The 21,113-nt window shown below is 37.7% G+C and overlaps 1 protein-coding gene across 1 annotated transcript; it reads right to left on the reverse strand.

Moving 5' to 3' along the window:
• Window positions 1–2,703: 2,703 nt before the first annotated feature.
• Window positions 2,704–9,812, reverse strand: LOC145782317 (3-galactosyl-N-acetylglucosaminide 4-alpha-L-fucosyltransferase FUT3-like). Its single transcript, XM_082594105.1, has 5 exons — window positions 9,768–9,812; window positions 9,006–9,187; window positions 5,397–5,531; window positions 4,430–4,581; window positions 2,704–3,605 (listed from the first exon to the last, which is right to left on the reverse strand). The coding sequence occupies exons 1-5, from the start codon at window positions 9,810–9,812 to the stop codon at window positions 2,806–2,808; spliced, it is 1,314 nt and encodes a 437-aa protein (XP_082450231.1). The 3' UTR covers window positions 2,704–2,805.
• Window positions 9,813–21,113: the final 11,301 nt, after the last annotated feature.

Consider the following 21,113-nt stretch of genomic DNA (forward strand, 5'->3'; position numbering starts at 1 on the left):
TAGACTGTAGAGATATAAGCTAAAAAGTTTTGTGTAAATATAAATGGACTAAATGCCACCAAACCTATCATTGTAAATGAAAAGATGAATTGCTTGAAACAATTAGTTATCTTTGCATCTACAGTAGGTCAGCTGAAAGTTCTCTGTGCAGAGACGAATAAGTTTGACGAGGAGCAATAAACAAACTTGCATAATAAAGACATGCAGCACTGTTTTCATCTGATGATAACTTAAGAAAGTTGCTCTAACTAAGCAAACCTACAGATTTCCCTAAAATGTTACAAAATCTCATATTTTGGAAAAACATTAAGCGCAAATTTACAATCAGCACAAAAAAATTCTACAAACGCCACTTATAGGCTATTTCTGATTACAACATAGTAGCCTAGTGTTAGTCTAAGCTTGATTGTTGCTTTGCATATTTATTATTTATATAAAAAGCGCAATAATATAACCAACATAATGATTACAACAGAAATGCTTGACAACTTATAAAACATAAGTCGTCGCGTTTACTTTTAAAATAACAAATTTTATTTTGTTGTGCAATATTGTAACAGCAAAATCATTAAATGATGCAGCACGCTTAACGAACACAATTGAAACAAAGAAAAATAACAAATGCACACTGCATCGTTGAAGTAAATCACAACGGGAAGCTGCGAAGTGACCATGACGGTCTTCGAGTCAAGCAGCCACCCTCAGCCAAGTCGATGATAAACATTACACTAAATTATCTACACTTGCAACAAAGAGTCAAGACAGAAACAAACTTGCATCCATAATATGTCAAAATGTCAAGTTCCAATGTTAGGTGTTGATAGTCATAACGATTAAAATGCTTAAAGAGTATCGGTCCACATTAGTAAATTACACTGCATTCAACATTAATATTCTGCAATTAGATAGTTTTTGTAAAGTTTTTTAAATAAGTCAAAAGATTTTTTTTTAATATCTAGTGGGATTGAGTTCCATATTTTTACTCCACTATACTTGATGCTTCGTTGAAGTTTTGTAGTAGCATACAGAGGAACAAAGTAATTATCATTTTTGATTGAACATCTAGTTGAGCGATTATGAACGTTTGATGTTTTTTTGAAGTAATTCGAAAAAGTACAGGGTAAAGCATTATGGTTATATTTAAACATTAGTTTAGCAATCTCTAGCTTGTAAATGTCTGTTATTTTTAGAACTTTTACCTGCTTGAAGTATGGCAACGTGTTCTGACCACAACCCTCCAGCAACTATTTTTATTGCTTTGTTTTGCAATAAAAACCTGCTTGTTTTATTTGCTTATTTTATTGCTTTGTTTTGCAATAAAATGGAACTGCTTATCTTACTTTCAGCATAGCAGCATGATTTCAGCAGCCTACATTTTTTTAAAGTGAACGCGTCGGGTGCCGCCTACTTTCACTTTAGTTTAGTAGGCTAAGTTCAAAAGCATATTCTTCAGATTTAAAAATCAATATTCTCTTCACAAATCACAAACTTGTTTGCGAACATCTGCTGTTAATTTAAAGATGACGTTTACACTAGACGTCCCCAACCTTTTTTCTCTCACAGACCGGTATAAAAATTTGGCAGACCGGCAATAGGAAAAACGATGTTAATGCTTGGGCCTTGGGTTATTTAGCCCATAGCTTACAGCACAGGTCTCATTTCATAGCGGTTGAAACACGCATTTTAAGTAAGATTTGTAAAATAAAATAGACAATATAAAAGTCAAGATCAGCACAACAGACTACTTCAGCAGGGGGTGTGGAAGAATCGCCCGACAGAAAATTGTATATAATTTTATGTTATTTTGATCGCTTGTTGTGCAGGTTTAGGCCCAATAACGGTTCTTTGATCGGGATTACCACAAATTAACTGAAATATCTTCGGCACTGCATTTTTTTTTGCTTAGTGCAAGATTTATATAGTGGCTTATTGTGTATAGGCTGCTTTTTTCAGTAAATTTCTAAAGTCTTTGTGGGGTTCCCCCGCCTTTCCTTATAGGTAGGCACTTTTACGTACTGCACTGCCCGAAGAGGTAACCGCAACCATGCGTATCGTATATGACATTACTGGTGTTTTAGTCACAACTTTTCTCATAAACTCCATTGTTTGCAGTCACTACGATTCTTCTTGCACTCAGTTCAGTTGAAGAAAGAATAGTATTAGCAGAGGGTGGGAATCGAACCCATGCAATCGAAATTACTACTCCTCTGCCCTAACCATTAGGCAATGTTGGTTGTGGCGATGCATGCAGTTAAATTTCTTTGTATCAAAATCTTTCGACAAAGACGACCAGTTAATCACGTGTTGAGTCATGTCACGCATGATAGCGCTACCAACGTCAGCGATGTCGTATGTCACGCATGGTTGCGGTTACCTTTTCGGGCAGTGCAATACGTAAAAGTGTCTACCTTCCTTATAGGCCTATAGCTTGCACATTTCACCTCACACTTCTGTTAACGCTGAAATGGGTCAAGTTAATTGTTATGTAGTCAATGAGTAAAGTGTTTACTTCGAAATGAATCATGATAGCGTCTTAATTTTTGAGAGGCCCATAAAACTTTACCGGCAGTCCACTATTCCTCAGATTTATTGATAAAACTATGCGTTCCCAATGCCATGCGTTAGGTTAATGACATGAGATTAAGCAAGCAAAACGAGCAATGAAATTTTGAAAAAATTTATCAAATTCACCGGTTTCTGCTACCATTTTGATTGAGTATTCTCGCCACCCAATAGCAAACTTTTCGCGACCGGGTGGTTGAAATCTCTAGTCTACGCTGTAAACTGTCTGAAGTTTTGTTTTGTTCAAAAATTTTTTTGCATTTGACACAAGTGTTGCAAAAACTTTGTTCTAAATGCTGCTATGCAGTAAAAACGACGATTTAAAAGCAATAACAAGACTACTACAATGCAAGCAAAGGAGTAGTTGTTCAAATAAGCAACATTATGGAACCTATACTGGTCATTAAGAATTACGTTATACAGCTTACTAATAAAGAATTCTTTGATGTTCATCGGAGTAAGGCAAGTTTTAGTTTCTTCTTCAAGCCACCAAGTCGCCAAAGACTGAACAACGCGTCGCGGACGCAACCCGTGATGTTCTTTCTCGTATCGATCGTCATCATAGAGCATATGGCACAGCTGACAAAATCCAACAACTTCTGATGTTTTCCATACTTCGTTCCCTCCCAATCTTCCTGGAATGCGTTCAGGAACAGCAACGGAACGCCAATTGAAGTATTGCCGGTAAGCGTTAGAGTTTGAATCGAGGTAGTTGAGATAATCAATCAGATCCTGTGGAGTTGCATAGTCTTCCACGAAAATATATGATCCTTGAGGAAGCACAGCTTCTACATCCTTTTTCATCGGACCCCATATGACAGGCACTGCTCCTGCAAGTAATGCATTCCACCACATCTTTTCAGTGATATAATCCCTGCAGTGCAAAGCGTTTTCAAATGCAAAATAAAACTTGTATTTTCGGATTTGCTCTGGAAGATCTTCCCAATTGCCAGGTAAACGATTGCCAACGCAATCACCAAACACATCGACATCCAATCTCAACTTAAGAAGGATTATTATGAGACGTAAACGAGTGAATCCACCTGGCAACGAAAATATTCATCAACTGTCAGTAACTTGTCCATATCGCATCGAATCAAGCAATATGTTCATTACCGATAACTTAACCTAGCCCCGGGACCTAAGCTAGTGAACCTTCCCTCCCGGGTGCATAGCCACCCCAAAATTACGCCGCTCCGCCGCCGCAGGGTGCATTTTTTTAAGTCTCTGACCTGGCTATGTTTATTGCGCTCTTCTCGCCGCGTCAATCGTTTTTGTACTAGTGCGTTGCTGATGCAAATAAAATAATTTATCAAGAGTGCTTTTAGCTTGTGAACACTCATTTGGAATAGCCGAAGATAGTCACGTAAAACTTTTTCCGTACTTTGTTGCTCTAACTTTTGCGCTTGGTTGTTTTTACAAAAGGAAATAGAGCAGCCAGTTTTAAATTGTGTAGGTGTTCAAAGACAGATTAGGAAAGTATCCACCACGTATTTGTCATAGAAAACACTATAATAATAGCTTACACATATAAAACTTTGATTTCAAACTGTTTGAAAATGTTAATACGGAATTTGGGAAGCTCTTTCCATAATCTTCGATAACTTGTCTGTTATTGCTTTGATCGCTCTTTATGTAACTTATGGTTTCGAAAATGCTTCGTTTAAAAGGATCACACTCTATATCTGATCATGATAATTAGCCTAGGTTGGGTAAAGATTTACTTAGGTTTGCTCCCCGCCAATGCAACATATAAACAATTGACTATACTTGTTCGTAATCCTTCTTACAACGCTGCCAGTATCGTCTAGCTGCAGCCTGCAGGTTGTAGATGCAAATATATCGAAGATTAATCTTTTGATCTCACCTTTGGTAAACCCGCAGTTGCTACTTGTCCAAACCGCCAGTTTGTTTTTGGATTTCATCAGAAAATTTATATTTTCTACTTCTTCAATATTTCGAATTGTTTCTCGTATTTCATTCAAAGTGAAGTATGGAAAGTAGATGTCAGAATCACGTCTGTAGAAATAACCAATTTCATGCAGCAGACTTACTATATTACATTCACAGTTGTCGCATGACCTCGGCAGACCACTAGGCTATACCATAAAATTAACAAGCAAGAAGTTTTAATTTCTCTTTATCAAAACCCACACTTTTTTCTTACAGCTCATGCTTTAGTTTTTTCGTTTTAATTTTATGGTCATGTTTTCCTTGTTTTAACATACTAACAACACTCCTTGGAAAAGAATAACTTTGATTTAATTTAAATTTAAATCAGTTTGTACAATATTTTTGGCAATAGGCTCATTTAGTGTTAGGTCTACCGTCTAATTGTTACTACAACTACGGCCTTATTATACAAAAGGCACGTCTCAAAATGGATCTTCTGCTGGGCATGCCTCGTTCGGAATGTTCAACGTTTAGATGTTGAAAAACGGAACCGAAAAACGCTATTGCTCGTTTCTTTCTAAACTTAACTGCTGCATTCTTGAACTGACCTACTGAAGATTTTACTATGCCTGTTATAAAGTTGTGCTGAAGAGAATTTAATATTCGAAATTTTATTTAATATTTGAAATCGCGATGCTCAACAAGATAACTTGATATAATTTGGACTCGTCGTACATTTTTTTTTAAATGTTGTTTTGAAATTATAAATTGTGCTCAGCTCGTCTGAAGTTGTTTGTAGGAATGTAAGAATTGTTCCTACCTGTCGTAGATTGGTTAAAAAAATCCTGGAGTAAATAGATTGTTCCTCTCGCATTAATGCTACAAATACCACATGTAACAACACAAACAAATCATTTCATAAAGTCCAGCTTGCATCATACCTGTAGGTCATAGTGAGATTAAAGAGATTTTCTACGTCATCGAGTTGCCTTCGCGCTCCTGAATGATACATTTTTGCGATTACGGTAGATGAAGGGTTTTCCAAGTTCATCCAAACGTACAACTGGCGTGGAAATCTAAATGTTTGAAATAGCAATTGAGAAATTTCTCTTTGTCATTTCACACGGGCTGCGTATATGACCAACTACGCAGACGATTGTTCCTTTTTTTCTCTACTTCGGGTGAAACTGGATTCAGTTCCAGGTCTGGCCAAAGTTTAGAGTTCAAAAACCGAACCGTTTGTTTCTGTCTTGCCACAGCCATTGAGACAAACACTGAGTTACTTCTTAATTATGACAAAAAAAAGTGAAAAAGTTTATTTCTATATTATAGCCTTAGATTAAAGAAGTAATGTATTGTAAAATCTTAACAAATAGCCATAGGTCACTATCATTGTTACCAACCGCTGCACGTCAGGAAAAAGTAATAATATTATTATTGCATTTATGTAAACTGCAGGTGCCGTCAAAACATTAAAAGTTTATTTCTGCTGCTTAGTCATTTATTGCTGGATAACAGCTCGTTTACGAAAGCGGTGTTGGTCACAATGGCTGAAGAGAATTTTCACAGTTCTTTCTGTCTCTTAGACGTAAAAAGACTTTGGAAAGGTTAATGACGTAGTTCATTGGGATATCAAACGTTTAACATTCAAATAAATGGTCGAATAGATCTACTTGAGAGATGATAGATGAAAATCCTTGAACTGACGAATGGTTCACCACTTCCAGCACATAAAGAAGTCAAATTCTGAACAGAAAAAGTCTTCATCGATTTCAAAATAAACATACGCTACTACTTGCAACAGCTACTTTACAATCAGCAATAACTTCCACTTTTACAATCTATTTAATATCGGCTAGAACTCTACAATCGTCTTCAGCGTACCTTTCATTACAACTTCTAATCCCCATAACACACAAATCTAAACACAACTCTCAACCAGGGATGGAGGAACCACGTTGGCCTGGGCTCACCTACTTTATTTTCTGGGTGGGCCTGGCCCACCCACTTTTGAAAGCCAAATTTCTTTGAAATGGTAGCGAAACCGGCAAATCAGAGAGGGAGTTCTAAAAAAAGATCTTCACTGATTTGGTACAGAGTAGTTTAATTATCTTTGATAGCTCAATGATGAAATCCAATCTTCAACTTTTCTGTTGAGTCCATTATTGATGTGCAGCACATCTGGGTGTGGTTGCGTGTGACTGGTGGAGCAATCTATCAATCAATATAATTATTCTCTATGCTCTCTATGGTTAGAACATTGATATCATTACATATGCACGTGCTGCATATTATTACTCCCAGGTGGTATTATAACTGTGTGTATTGTTTCTTTTTTAGTTGTGTGTACATCGCCACATTTTGTACAGCGCTATAGAGTAATTCAACAATTTTGTAAATTTTTTTGACCAAATCCAGCCCAAAAATTGAAATTATGCCAGTTGGCATGATAGGCAATTGTGAAAACGCAATGTGTAAACCAGGGATCGGCAACATTTTTCTAACAGCAGCCAAAGTCAAACTTTACATGGTCTTGGCTGGCCGTAGCCTATTAATACCAGTTTTGATAGATTCAGAGGGATGATTTCAAGGCGTTGATGTAGCCTAATGCCTTCAGAATATCGGCTAGTAATATCCTTGACGGGAATCACCTGAACAAACTCTTAAACATCAAAATCTTTGTTTAGCCTACTGCACGCACAAATACTGCCAGCTCAGTTGTAGGCTTATCTGTCGTGTCTGTGCTCTCATCTATTGCCATTGCGAAGAACTGTAGATATACAATAACTTTTTGCTAGATGTTATGTTCTCCGATGTCTCTTCTTTTCGTCTAGTTACGGTTCTTGTTGAAAGACTTAGGCCTATATCTGAAAAGTAGGCTAGTTTGTTATTTTTTTTCTCTGGATATATGTTTTCAATGACTCCCATCTTATACCTTTTCCAAAATTCTCCATCACTATACGATTTCTTGTCTGTTGCTATTGATTGTGCCACCTTGTAGCTACCAAAACAATTTTCTGATTTATTGGTTTTCCTTTCTTTTGTAACAGATAAATTTGCTGTTTTAAGGCTATTTTTGAGTAGATTAACTTTGCCGTTCCTTGTTTGACCCATTAACTTGGAAAAAATAATATGTTTTGTAGCATAATGGCGCTTTGTGTTGAGTTCTTTTTTTATACAAACAGAAACACTCCAAATCAAAGACATGGGCCTACTAAAGTGATTAATGAAAAGTGCGCGACTTGTTCTTCCATTCGATTATACTGTAATAAACCACTGGGCCTGGCCACATAAAGGAGCAGAGGGGCGAATGATTCTTCTTGGCGAGCAGTAGGTTGTGGACTCCTGGTGTAAACGATTTAAAATATTAGAAATGCAACAATGTTATGTGTGGTCTGGGAGGCTTCGCCCCCAGAAGTTGGATTGACTTTCACTGCTGCGCCTCTGGGCCTACCTACTTTTAAAAATGGTTCCTAGATACCTGCTCTCAACTCAACTCTGTAATCGAATCACGGGCTTCTTTATAACAGGTTTGGTTGGACCATACGCTTCCAGAGACTAGGGTATAATTATAGCCTACATCATAAGAATTCATTCTTTTGGTCAACAAGTCAAAAAAGTTTCCATACTCTCACCGTCACGTACATAAAAACTTCAAGAAGCAGATTTCACAATAAAAGATTGTGTAAGTAAAGGTTACTATCGGTCGGTAATCGTCGAAACACCACAACATAATTCCACAATAAAATAGTTTACCTATTCAAGTAGCCTACATGAATGCAGCCTGCCGGCCGAGCTTTGCATATTGATTGTGACAAGAATTTTGAGCTGACAATTGCGCAATCGCTTCATAAATATAGGCTACTGCCGAACCGACTGACAAGGGAACGACCCGATCCAAGCAAATAAAATTTTGGAGAACTCGGACAATGATTTAATCAGATTTTCAGTAGAATTTGCTTGAAGAATTTATTCTTTTTATAAAACAATTTTCTATGTTATGTCTGTGTTGTTTTAATCTTGATGGCATTTTTTAGGCTAAAGCTAAAGGGTTTTAATTTTCGTATTTTTGTGTAGTTCGTTAACCACGTTATGAACCATGAAGAAAAAAGACAAAGGTTGGATCTTGTTGTTTTATTTTCTTCCCCGACACTGGGAGAGAGGAATGGTGTTTCTTGAACAAAACCCTCTACGAAGCAGAAAGATATAAAGCAGGCTATAGGCTAAGTTCCCACAAAGTTCACAGTCATATATGGCGCTTATATACTATAGCGCGATAAAGTAAGAATGAATCAATCTCTTAGAGATTAAAAAGCATATTTTCTATCGATTAAGTTTTATTCTCTGAAGAATACTTTCCAGGCCGTGAACTGCTTAAATACAAACGTCATATAGTCCTTGCAATTTTCAAGGTTTGTGCAAATAATTAGTAAACAAATGTCAGGTTCTGAAACTTGTATAATTTATTCAGAAAGCTTTCGTCGCCGAAAAAGCGGCTTCTACTGTATGTTATTCAAATAGAAATATCGGTCAAAAGCAGTCTATCTTACTTTCTTGCAGGCATCGACTTGGAATCAGTAAAGTGGAACACAACTGCATCTGCTTGGTCAAACAGAGCTGTGTTGTAAGAAACTATGCATTTTCCTCCACATTTGTTTGCGTCAACAGGATATGGTTTCGTTTCCTCGAACGGAGGATGACTGAAGAGAATAATCTTTTCCTTTTCAGAATTCTGAAACCAAAAATTAAAAAAATAAATAAATATAATAAAGAAAACTGAACGCAACATTACACAACAGTCGGAAACTTTAAGAAACAGATATCAACCATTCAATGAGAGCAAAATAGTTAAGAAAACAGCATAACTTACGGCGGCCTCAAGCTTATTTTCAGAAGGAAAAACTTGTAGTACGCTTTTATCTGAAAGTTTTAACTTTAGAAGTGATTGTGAAGAAAGGAACTTTCTTTATAGCCATCAGCGCAATAAACTGACTGGTAAAGGCGGTGGTCGAATACCCTTGTGGCATAAATTAGTGGTGCGATACTGATCAGCTCAGCCTTCTGGGCAAAACACGGTATCTATCACTGTCAATTCTTGCTACAATCGGCTGCCAAAAACATTTAGAAACGGTAAGAATTGTAAAAGTTGTTACCGTTTGGGTTCGAACCTGTGATAGAAGATCATAGAAGATCCGCTTATAGGCCTGATTGGGTCACGTAAAATAATTCAATGTTTGCGTACGGATGTGAACTGTTTTTCTTCTTAAGTTTTGCAAAGCTGTTGCAGGACAGTATTCAATAAGTTTACTCACATGACTCTCACTTTTCTTTGGAAATTTGATGTAATTTTGCATCATATTATCGTTCACTTTGAATTCGAATGGCGCTGAAGAGTTTAAATAACTTCCATATTTTGGTATTTTCCCATTTACATTCCATCCTTCAAATGATGATGTTTCCCACCATACTTTACCATGGAGGTCTTGGTGTTGTACATAAAATACACTGAGTATATGTTTTATTGGACACCACATGAAATATAATATCAGGAAAAGGTCCCAATAGTTTTTTAAAAATAAAACAATTCTTTTCCATGAAAAAACATCAGCCATCGATTTGAACATCTTTATTAACCGTTTACCGTTCATAAAAATTAAAAAAACAAATGCAAAGTTAGAAAAGCCTAAAAACTATAAAATATGTAGAATTTTCAAAAATGTGTATTTTATGGAAAGCGTGCAGTTTTATGATATTATGGGCTTCCATAAGCCTACTCTGTGACATGTTGTGTGTTAGACATACAATCCTGTTGCGCAAGTATAACAAAGAATTTATTAAACTGTAGGCTACAGAGCATTAAGTAAACCGCAAACTTCTATAAAGTGTTTTTCCTTTAGGTTACGTACTTGCTTTGATCTCTCATGTGAAAATGAAATCATAATTTTTACATCAGTTGCTAATAAAATATCTGAAATTACTTCTTTAGGCGTATCTTTTGGTTCATCAGCCATGAAGGTTTTTAGGTTATTTTATTGTTTAGTCATTTTATTAGCAGCGTAGGCTATACTATTTTTAGGAAAAGATTCAACAAGTTTTGCAAAAACCTAGCTAAACTTATGAAAAAGAAATTTGCATGTGACATTCAACCTGTATATAAAAACATTTAAAGTGCATCACTATTTTTAACTGAAAGCGCCTACCCTCTTGCTCTTTCTTCTAATGTTATGCATAAGCAATTGATTGAGTTTCGCTTTTAGCAGCATGCTGATCGTTGCTTACTTCACAGTGTAGATTTTAACGATCTGTATTAGCCTGATGCTGCGTTATGCATAAGTTTAGTTGCTTGCGTGACGCAAACCAGACATACATTGGTATGTCAACCAGACATTTGTTGACAAGGGCCGATGAGCACGTAAACCCAAACTTAACAATCAAAACTGCATTTAATAGTCCAGTCGCTGAATGATTGGACCCGGAAAAAAATAATATTAAGATGAAACTTTGTCAGGAGGTTCGATTGGTGATGTGGAGTCACCAAAAAAAGCCCCATGATTCCTCTTGGGAATAGTGAGCTTTGGCCCTTTTTCCATAATGGCAGCAGCTCCCATAGGCTAAAAATTCAAAATCGTCTAAAATTGATCTTATATAGCCTAGGCCAGGGATGGCGAACCTTTTTTAGTGCATGGGTCACAAAAGAGACCTTAATCCTTGAAAAAGCAAAAGTGGGTCATACATTTAATTACATGTTAATGCGAAACTACATGTTAATGCGTAACTTGCTGCTGCATCTTTTCTGAAAGTCTTTATATCCTTGGTTGGTAATCCGTAGTTTTTAGCTTCACACATGCAGCACTCATATCTGAGCTGAGACGATTCCGTGTGCTTGATTGTATAAAATTCATGTGCGAAAATAAAGATTCGCACGAATATGAAGAACCAAACAACGTTAACAGAGCTACCGCAAATGTTTTCATAGTTTCAAACGAATTTGGCAGGGAGTTCCACTCAGTAAGAATTATATTTTCAGCAAGGTTTTCAACAGCAGGAAAGTCACAACCATCCATATCCGTTTTCATTTCAATTTTTTGTAGGAGATGATTTAAGTCTACAAATTTTGTTTTCCAAACTGCACTTTCTTGAAAGTCCATCATTTCCATTTCCAAGTTGTAAAGACGAAGCCATTCGAAGTTTGATAATTCAAGATTTTCAAATTGAATTGCATGCGGGAAAAGAATGAACTGCAATGTAATATCTAGCTTTCGGAACTGGGTGAACCTTTCTGACATTACATTTTTGGCCTCTTTCGTCAGTAAAACATACTTGTTGTTGTTGAGTGCAGTTTGCTTTTGTTCATAAGTTAAATTGGTGCTGGTAAAGTGCTTCAACAACTGAGGAAAATATTTCAGCTGATCTTGTTCAAAGTCTACAGAAAAAATAGCGAGTTTCTTCTCAAATGCTTTAATGTGCCCAAACATGGATAATACAATATTTCCACAGCCTTGCAATTTAGTAACTTATTGTAATGCATTGTGAAATCAGCGAAAAAATGTAAATCATTCAACCACGTACTTTCGCTTAACTCTGGATATTTTTGATTTTTTTCAGCTAAAAAAAGTTGTACTTCTTCCAACAATTCAACAAATCGCTGTAGAACATTACCACAACTTAACCACCTTACACTGTTGTACATCAGTAAGCCAGTAAATTTACTGTCACACGCGTTCAATAAATTTGCAAACTGGCGTTTATTAAGAGCATGAGATGCAATATAGTCGACTATTTTTGTTACCACACTTACAACTTTTTGAAGAGATTTGATTGATTTGGCGCAAAGGGCTTCCTGATGTATTGTGCAGTTAAAACAGGGTGGGGCCTTATTACAAATATTTAGTGAAACATTTATTCTTTGCTGAAATATTTGTTTAAATTTCATTATTTTAAAAAAGACAAGTGGGTCACTGAAAATCTGTGATGGGTCACTTCGTGACCCGCGGGTCAGTGGTTCGCCATCCCTGGCCTAGGCCTACCTCATTAGAAACATAATTTAATGCTGAATCGCTTTCGAAAAAGAACTATGGTAAAAAAATATACACATTTGAAGTTATACTGTAATAAGACTTGCTACTCAATGCAACAAACAGTGTACCTGCGTACCAGCCTCATTTCTTAGTCTTAGATCGATTTCGCTACAGCGAAATCAATCCATGATTGAAAAAAAAAAAATGAGGCTTTGTACACTGTTTGTTGCATTGAGTTACAAGTCTTATAGTAATGATACGAGACAATTAACCACTTCGAGTGGACAGTTTGCTGGCTTGGTTCACAAAAACAGAAAAGTTTTATTAGTCACATTTGAAGTTATTAACAATTGCATACGGACTATAAGGCGGAATCCACCATTAGGCTTTAGCCTGGTGGATTTTTGTGAGGAGTGTCATGCAATGAATCATTCCATGGTTAAACCAGAGCTTACGAAAAAGCAAATAATTTTCCTTCCGAAGTTACTCCTCAAACTGATTTTGGAAAACTCAATATACAAACAACAAGTCTCCATAAAAGTGGAAAATTAAATTCAATTGTAGAGTGTAGAAATTTAAAAGTTGCTGAATCTATAATTTTTGGAATATTTTATCCTGAATTACTCCCAAACCAATATTGACATATATTTATATATTGACATTAAAATACAGAACACTGAAAAAATGTTGACCGGTAAATAGTAAAATTGTAGAAATTATGTCAAAAATGTGAAATTCAAGATTTTACATTTTGGAACATTCCAAAAAAACACCGACTTAAATAGTAAAGGATCACTTTTAACTTATAACAAAGTTAAGTTCATAAAAAATTTTAAATCTTGAAACCAATATCCAAGTACTAGCATTTCCATATTTTATATTAGAATAAATCAAAGATATTCCGCCCATCGTTATCGTCATTATCATCATCACTTGATTCGTAAACTTCGAGTATTTAAGTTAAATAACTAAAATTAATAACATTGAGCTTAAGGTATAAAATATCCGAGTGCATGTCACCTGACATATGAATAGTTAAAGTATACAACTAACATGATGGTCACATGATTTGCTTTTTTTGTAGTAAATTATGACGTTTTATACTTAAATTCATCTCTATTGACTAAAAGCTTGATTGTTCAAAAAATACAGAACTGTTTAGGCTACCTCTTTATTTTCACATCCTTCACCATGACAACCACTGCATTCTGTTACACAACTGAGGCCATGCTTCTTACATGAACATCTCTTTGTACCACATTGATTCTTCGTTGATTGGCATTTGCATCTTATAACCTGCAGGACACACTCTGGAGCAACTTCATTGTCCGTCATTATTGGAGAATAATTGTGTCTTCAAGTTTCCAGCCCCACTCCCCTTCCTTTGACTCTATTTTCCTATTGCACAATTTCCATATGGTTGCTTGGTAGGCCATATGAAATAATAACTTATTACAGACATGTATAAAAGACCAAGAAAATTATCTTGAATTGCCTTTTTTTTCTGGGTTAATTCAGTTAAAGTGTTAGCCTACACTCTTATGCACAAATGCAATGTCTTTGAGATTCGTGGTAAATGCTGATTTGTTAATACATGTGGTTCGTTAATTTTCTGTACCAGGATAATATAGAGTGATCTTCAGTGAGAAATATAAATGTATGCAGTAGCCTAACTAACTAAGCCAATACTTTTAAAACTAACTTGAGTTTCGTTAAGGTGTCAAATATCTTTCTACCATACATTGCTACAAAGATTGGTTCTGCTAACATTGCAATTTTAGCTTGATCTGCCCAAACATCGCTCATTTCTGTGGATAAATCTTTCAGTCGATCAGATTTTTACACAAGCTTGGGAAAGCTTGCTTTTCCTTTTCCAAATGGAGCTGATACAGTATCACAGCAGGACCATGTATATTAAATAGAAGATGCTCTCTGATTGTCTCCAGTGGTGGTGAAACAGTTTTCATGCTCCATCCTTTCTTTGCCCTTTCTTGGAAAAATACAATATCTTGAAAATCTTCCCGCCGGTGATAGAGTACCATAACAATGATGTCTGTGTCGTCGACTACAACAATAGGATTTCGCCTGCTTGCAGAAAGATTGATCACTGTTTCCACAATTTCAGTGTCAGCATCACCATCACATTAGTTACTTGCTGTCCATCTTTCTTTAAACTCTCAGAAATCAGATCAATAAATGAGCTTTGTTGTGTTCATTCGAAAGAAAACGATCCTGTGTAGCTGGAACAGAATTGATAGACCCCACTTAATGATAAAACATGCGTTTTCGTTAGAAGTTTAATCTTAGCTTATGACAGTTCAATAAACCGTAACATCAAAAGTGGGCACTTTTGGACCATAGTTCTTTTGTGAAAGTGATTCAAGATTAAATTATCTTTCTAATGAGGTAGGTATAAAACATCAATTTTAGGCGATTTCGAATTTTTAACCTATGGGAGCTGCGGCCATTATGGAAAAATGGCCATAACTCACTATTCTCAAGGGGGAATCATAGGACTTTTGTCGTGACTTCACATCATAAACAGAACCACCAGGCAAAGTTTCAGCTTATTTTTTTTCCGGGTTTGACCATTTTTTTAAGTTCAGCGACTGGACTATAAAGAGCACATCGCCTCTTGTGAAACGTGCACTGACTAAGTCTTGATCGACCAATTTAAAATCATCTCTCGAGGCAGATCTAAAGTTCAGAGTAAGATCATGGAAACCTCAAGAATCAATCTTAATAATCTGTCTCTCAACTGGCAGTTATTCGCCTGTAGCTTACCCTTCCTTTTGTGTGTCTTCTAATTGTTTGTTCAATGCCTGTAGTTTACACCTCATGTGATCTGTTTCCCGCCGTACAATTTACTCGTAATCGTTCTTGTATCACTTGTTCAGCTTGTACGTTTCAATCCGGATTGTCGTTACAGTTATAATGCATAGTCAAATTTCCCTTACAATTTTCAATTTATGTAGCCTATATTGCAAATTGAAGTGATTCTTGATGAGGACACACGTACGTGTCAAAAACGTTTGAGTTATTGTGTTATATTTTTTTGTGTGTATTGCATTATGTTGACCCACTCAGGGTAGCCTACTTTGTTTTGTTTGTATGGTTTAACAAAGCAAACTCTCTACCAAAGCTTTATTAGTCTTAAATATTCAATGAATGGCAACCTATCCTTAGTCTAGTTTACACAATCGATGAATAATATTTATTTTCACAACTAAATAAATGTAAAAGGTGTCTTTCCGGTATTTACCCTTTGTGAAATTTTCAGCGTAATTTTTTCACCTATTCTTTCGAATTTTGATATGTTTGTTTCCGTGGCTTAAGCTTGCTCTTTATGTATGGCGTAAGCGTTATCATTCTCAACTATTATTTGTAGACCAGTGAAGCGTATCAGCTACGAGACATAAGGCATAATAGATGGCATTAGCTTGCCCAGTAATAAGCATTTATTTACTATAACATAGATTCAATTTCAATAAATAGCAGTGGTGAACAGCTAAACTGCGTTTTCAGTTGTGTATGCTGATAGAAATATTTATTGATGATAATTCTAAAAGCAGTATATTTTCAGAGAGAGCAGGTATTCTTGTTTTTCTAGTTTTCGCATTTGCAAAAAGTTAAGGTCCTGCAATAGGTCAGAGGTGTCCAAATTCCGGTCTGCGGGCCAAACCCGGCCCGGGATACGCTTTTGTAGAGTCTGCTACAAGTCAGCAGTTGTGAACTCAGCAAACAACAACTAAGCAAGTGACAACTGAGCTAGGAACAACTTGGAACGTCACAAGTCAGCAAAATAAGTTTGACAAGCGATGACCAAGCACGTCCGACGTGAGCATGTAAATCTCATTTGCTGACTTGGCAGTAGCTGAAATGTATTTGCTGAGTTGAAGCACTTGCTGAGTTGTCGTAGCCTACCCCGAGTTGTCCGACAACCGTTTTTGGATGGCCCGCGCCTGTCGTTGCATAATGTGTTATTTTTGGCCCGAAGACACACAGAAATCATACAAATTCAACTTGCATTTCTTTAAAGTAGGCAGTATTTTCTCACAGACCATGCCCGGCGAGAAAATTTAGAATCATTATTGTGTCTTGGTCACAATTCAATATGCGTAGCCCCACGGTAGGCTACATTATATGTTTTTGTACAAGTGTGCTATTTTAATTGTAGGCTATAATTCTGTAAAGATTTTCCTTCAATTACTGTCCTATAGTAACCTTTAATTACGCAATCTTTTTTGCAAAACTTGTTTCTAGAAGATTTTAAACTTTTTTGACTTGTTGACTAGAAGAATGAGTTCTTGTGGTATGATATTACCATAGTTTCTGGAAGCTTCTGGTCAAAGCTAACCTGCTATGAACAGCCGCGTGATTTCAGTATGATTATTTGAGTTGTATGTTATGGGGATTAAAAGTTGAAAAATTGTAATGACAAGTGTATTGAAGATGATTGTAGAGTTCCAGCCGATATTGAATAGATTGTAAAAATGGAAGCTGTTGCTGATTGTAAAGTCGCTTTTGCAAGTAGTAGCGTAATTCTATTTTGGAATTGACGAAGAAGTTTGCTGTATTTCTAGAAGCAATCTACGACAGAGAAAGCCTGGCCTCATGGTCAGCCAATAATAACTTCACTCTACTGCATGATCCCAAGGGTGCAGCGAGCTTCTTCTCCGTGCGCTAGAACATTGGTACAAACTCCGATCTAGCTTTCGCGAGTGATGACCCCGATAATGTAAACCGGACAGACGTGCGCTAGCGAAGTTCTCCCGGTCCCAACATCGACCCTCCATCATCACGGCTCCAACGCTCACAATGCCTGTCCCGAGCAAGCCTGTTAAGCGATGGAACTTCAGAATGGCTAACTGGGAATACTATTGCCTCCTCACCAACAAATCCACACAGCATCTCCTATCCCCACACACCAACAAAGTGGAAGAAGCCTACCAGGACTTTTTTGATGCAATAACATCAGCAGGAAAACACTACATCTCTTCGGCCGACGAAAGAACTACATGCCCTGCTGTGATAAGGAGTGCGAAAGCCTCTACCTCGACTTCTTCCACGCCCCCTAGGACAACGACACCAACAGCTTAGCCACAATCCTGTTGGCAAGGCTGGACTCAAACAGGAAGGCGTGCTGGACAGAAACCGTTGAATCAATCGACTTCACGCACTCCAGCCGCATAGCATGGAGTACATTGAACAACCTAACTGAAAAATCACGTGCCTCTCGTCAACAATGTCCCGTTTCAACAAATTTCATCGCCTCACAACTCTTTGAGAGCGGGAAATACAAATCGAGAGACCGTGAATCAGACAGATCCGTCTTACAAGAAATGACGGACCTCTGGAAGGTAAAAACCCCAAACGACGACAACATCTCGGCTGAGTTCACCCCGGAGAAATTTTCCGCCGTCATCCAGCACATAAAGCCAGGTAAAGTCCCGGGCCCTGGGAACCTATGTCCGGATTTGATACTCCATGCTGCTGCCTCCTTCAAGTCCAGGTTAAAAGACTTCCTTTCCTGCTGTCTACGCCACCTGAGAATTCCCAGAATCTGGAAAAGAGCCCTTGAGGTTGCAGTTCCTAAGCCGAAGAAGCCCCCAGGGGACCCTAAGAGTTACCGCCCAATCTTACTCCTCTGCATTCCTTTCAAGATCCTCGAGAGACTCATCTACGCCTGTGTCAAACCAATAATAGATCCGCAGCTCCCCCGTAAACAAGCTGGTTTCCAACACGGACGATCAACCGTAGATCAGGTCACACTTATGACCCAATATATTGAGGATAGCTTTTCGGCTAAGAAAAAGGCTGGCTCCGCGTTTGTTGATCTCTCGGCTGCCTATGACACCGTATGGCATAGCGGCCTTACCTGCAAGTTACTCCGTCTGCTTCTTGACAGACACATGGTCCATATGATGATGGAACTTGTGCAAAACCGAAGTTTTACCCTTCCAACCGGTAGTGGTTGTCGAAGCAGACTACGCCGACTTAAAAACGGCGTCCCATAGGGCTCAGTCTTGGCTCCTGTACTGTTCAACATATACACCCACGACTTGCCCCCCACCATCTCCAGGAAATATACTTACGCAGACAACTTGGCACTCCTGCACTCAGCGGGAAATTGGCAGTTAGTGGAGAGAAACCTCAGCTAAGACATGCAAACACTATCAGCATACCTCCAGAAAGGGAAGCTCCGTGACTTCATACCCGACCACCGGGGGTTTTCCTGGCAAGGCTTGCATGGATCAGGCTTAACTGCCTGCGAACTAGCGTGGCCCGCTTTCGTTCGGACAAGTTGGGCCTGGCTGCTTCATCAGAATGCGAGTGTGGTGCTACTGAACAGACCGCTGACCATGTCATCCGCCACTGCCTAACTCACCGGCCTCCATACGGTGTGCATGGTCTGAGGGTCCTAGTCGACGAAACTGTTGAGTGGTTGATGATTTCCTTCCCTCCAATCTAGCCTGGAAAGATTTGCTCATACGCCTATGATGATAAAGTCTGGCCCGCCTGAAAAAAGTTTCAATGAATATGTAGAACAATTTAAACTCACAGAGCCCCTGTTGAAGATCACTGAGCTAGAAAATCTGCAAAGTGATACAAGGATTGTTACCGATTGGTAGAGGACATCGTGGTAATTTTAATTGTAAAAAACAACCTCGGTAAGCTTGGTGCTATTCTTGTTTTCTTCAAAAAAAAATATCAGTTGTGCACACAAAAGGCCTTTTGAAACATGTTGTTTTCGTGAAATAAGAAAGGTTCTGGATATTGGCAGCTGGTAGTATTGACAGGAGCGGTGCAGCATACACATTGTACAAAAGTTATTTTATGGGCCCGGAGCCTCTTTAGGAGTTCTGAAACGGGATGAATATTTTGTGATGCCATATTTTTGAAACTAATTTGTAATTCTGATTGGGTGCTTTTGCCTCTTTCTTTTAGTGTATTCTTTTTCAAAGACAACACCTGCTTTAATTCTCGTTTTCTCTGATTTTGCTTTTTATTGGTTGGGGTACATGAAAGTTTTGAAACTCACGCTTTTCAATGGTACCAGATCTAAGTAGGTTTTAATAGATCTAAATTATCTTTTAAAAATAACTCTAGTGACACCACCTTGATGAAACCAGACATAGAAAGAAAAAAACATGAAATTGAATACCAACTTTTCTGTAAGTAGTAAATTGCTTGTTGGATCTTTGAAATATCGCTCGACATAAAACACAAAACATGGCTGATATTTTTAAATTCCCTGTAGATCAATAAAAGGTTTTGAAGGTAACAGAATAAAACTTCTACAACCCTTGTCTAAAGAAACAAGACAAGCTCAAGATATTGAGAAAGTTAAGTCTGATTTGCATACTTTTCCTGTCAAACCATTAAAACAAAACAACTTATATAGTGGCAAACTGATGTAAATAACTGCTTACTCTGGACGCTCAACATGCTTTCCTAGAGAATGAGAGAGTTTATTTGTTGCTAAAATAATATAAAGGTAATATTTATTTCACCTAGTTTGCAACCCAAGCCCAATGCTTGCATAGCCCACTTTTAGATCGCTTCACAACACCATTGTAAAGTATTTTAGTCGTGACCAAAAACAGGGGCTACCCGCATTAGCCTTAAAAGTGAGGTCACTCTAATGAGTACTTTGAACCCAAGCCCGGGAGAATTTGAGGTTATGTAATCTTTCCAAGGGTACGGAAGCCTGAAGCAACCACCTCGTTTCTTTAAGTATAGTGCGTTTGTCTCAAAAGCGTTTTGATATAGGGCTTGAGGATTTCATTGGTACCGGGTACAAAATATCCCATCAAGGGCCCTGGTTATCAGTGATTTTGTGAAGAGGATAAGATGATGCTCACAAACAAATGTGACGACTTATCTGATGTTGTGACAAAATTAGGAAATTCGATGTTTTATCTATGATTTAAAAGAGTGTGTCCAGAAATCTAGAAACGGGGCGTTCTTCCTGGCAGTCAGAACAAAGCTAGGTAGGCTACCCTAGCCTACTCATTACAACAGCGAGCAATCGCAATTCGATAACAGAAACGGGATAGCCTTCACGCTAGCCATTAACATCATACAATTCGGCAGCCGATTGTAGCAAGATTACTGTAAATTCTCACAACAATCGGCTGCCGAAACATATTAAGTTGTAAAAATATTAAATTGCAGTTATGAGGGTGTGCAGAGTGGTGGTTAGATGGGGATAGAAGCCCGACTTAAAGTAAATCCATTTTCAAGTACAAGTCAATTTTGGGATATAAACAGCATGGTATTGAATTGTTCAGACATTTATCCGGGATGTAGCCTACATTACACAATGGCCTAAATCTGACGATTTACTTTATTTTTGAGGTTGCAGCCTAAGATCAAATCTAAGCCGTCGAAATTGTCTAGTTGTATACAACCGACATGTCAAAGGAATGGTATAAACAAATGCTGACTCTCGAATTGTTTTCCGAGCAATATTGTTTACAGAGGTGGGCATCCGCTACTTTTAAAGTAGCGCGCTACCCGCTACCGCTACTTTGGCCAAAATAGCTCGCGCTACCGCTACCCGCTACCAATTTACAAAAGTAGCGCGCTACCCGCTACCGCTACTCGGGCTAAAGTAGCGCGCGCTACCGCTACTTC

The sequence above is a fragment of the Aplidium turbinatum genome, chromosome 13 (assembly GCF_918807975.1).
Source record: "Aplidium turbinatum chromosome 13, kaAplTurb1.1, whole genome shotgun sequence".
NCBI classification, from domain to species: Eukaryota; Metazoa; Chordata; class Ascidiacea; order Aplousobranchia; family Polyclinidae; genus Aplidium; species Aplidium turbinatum.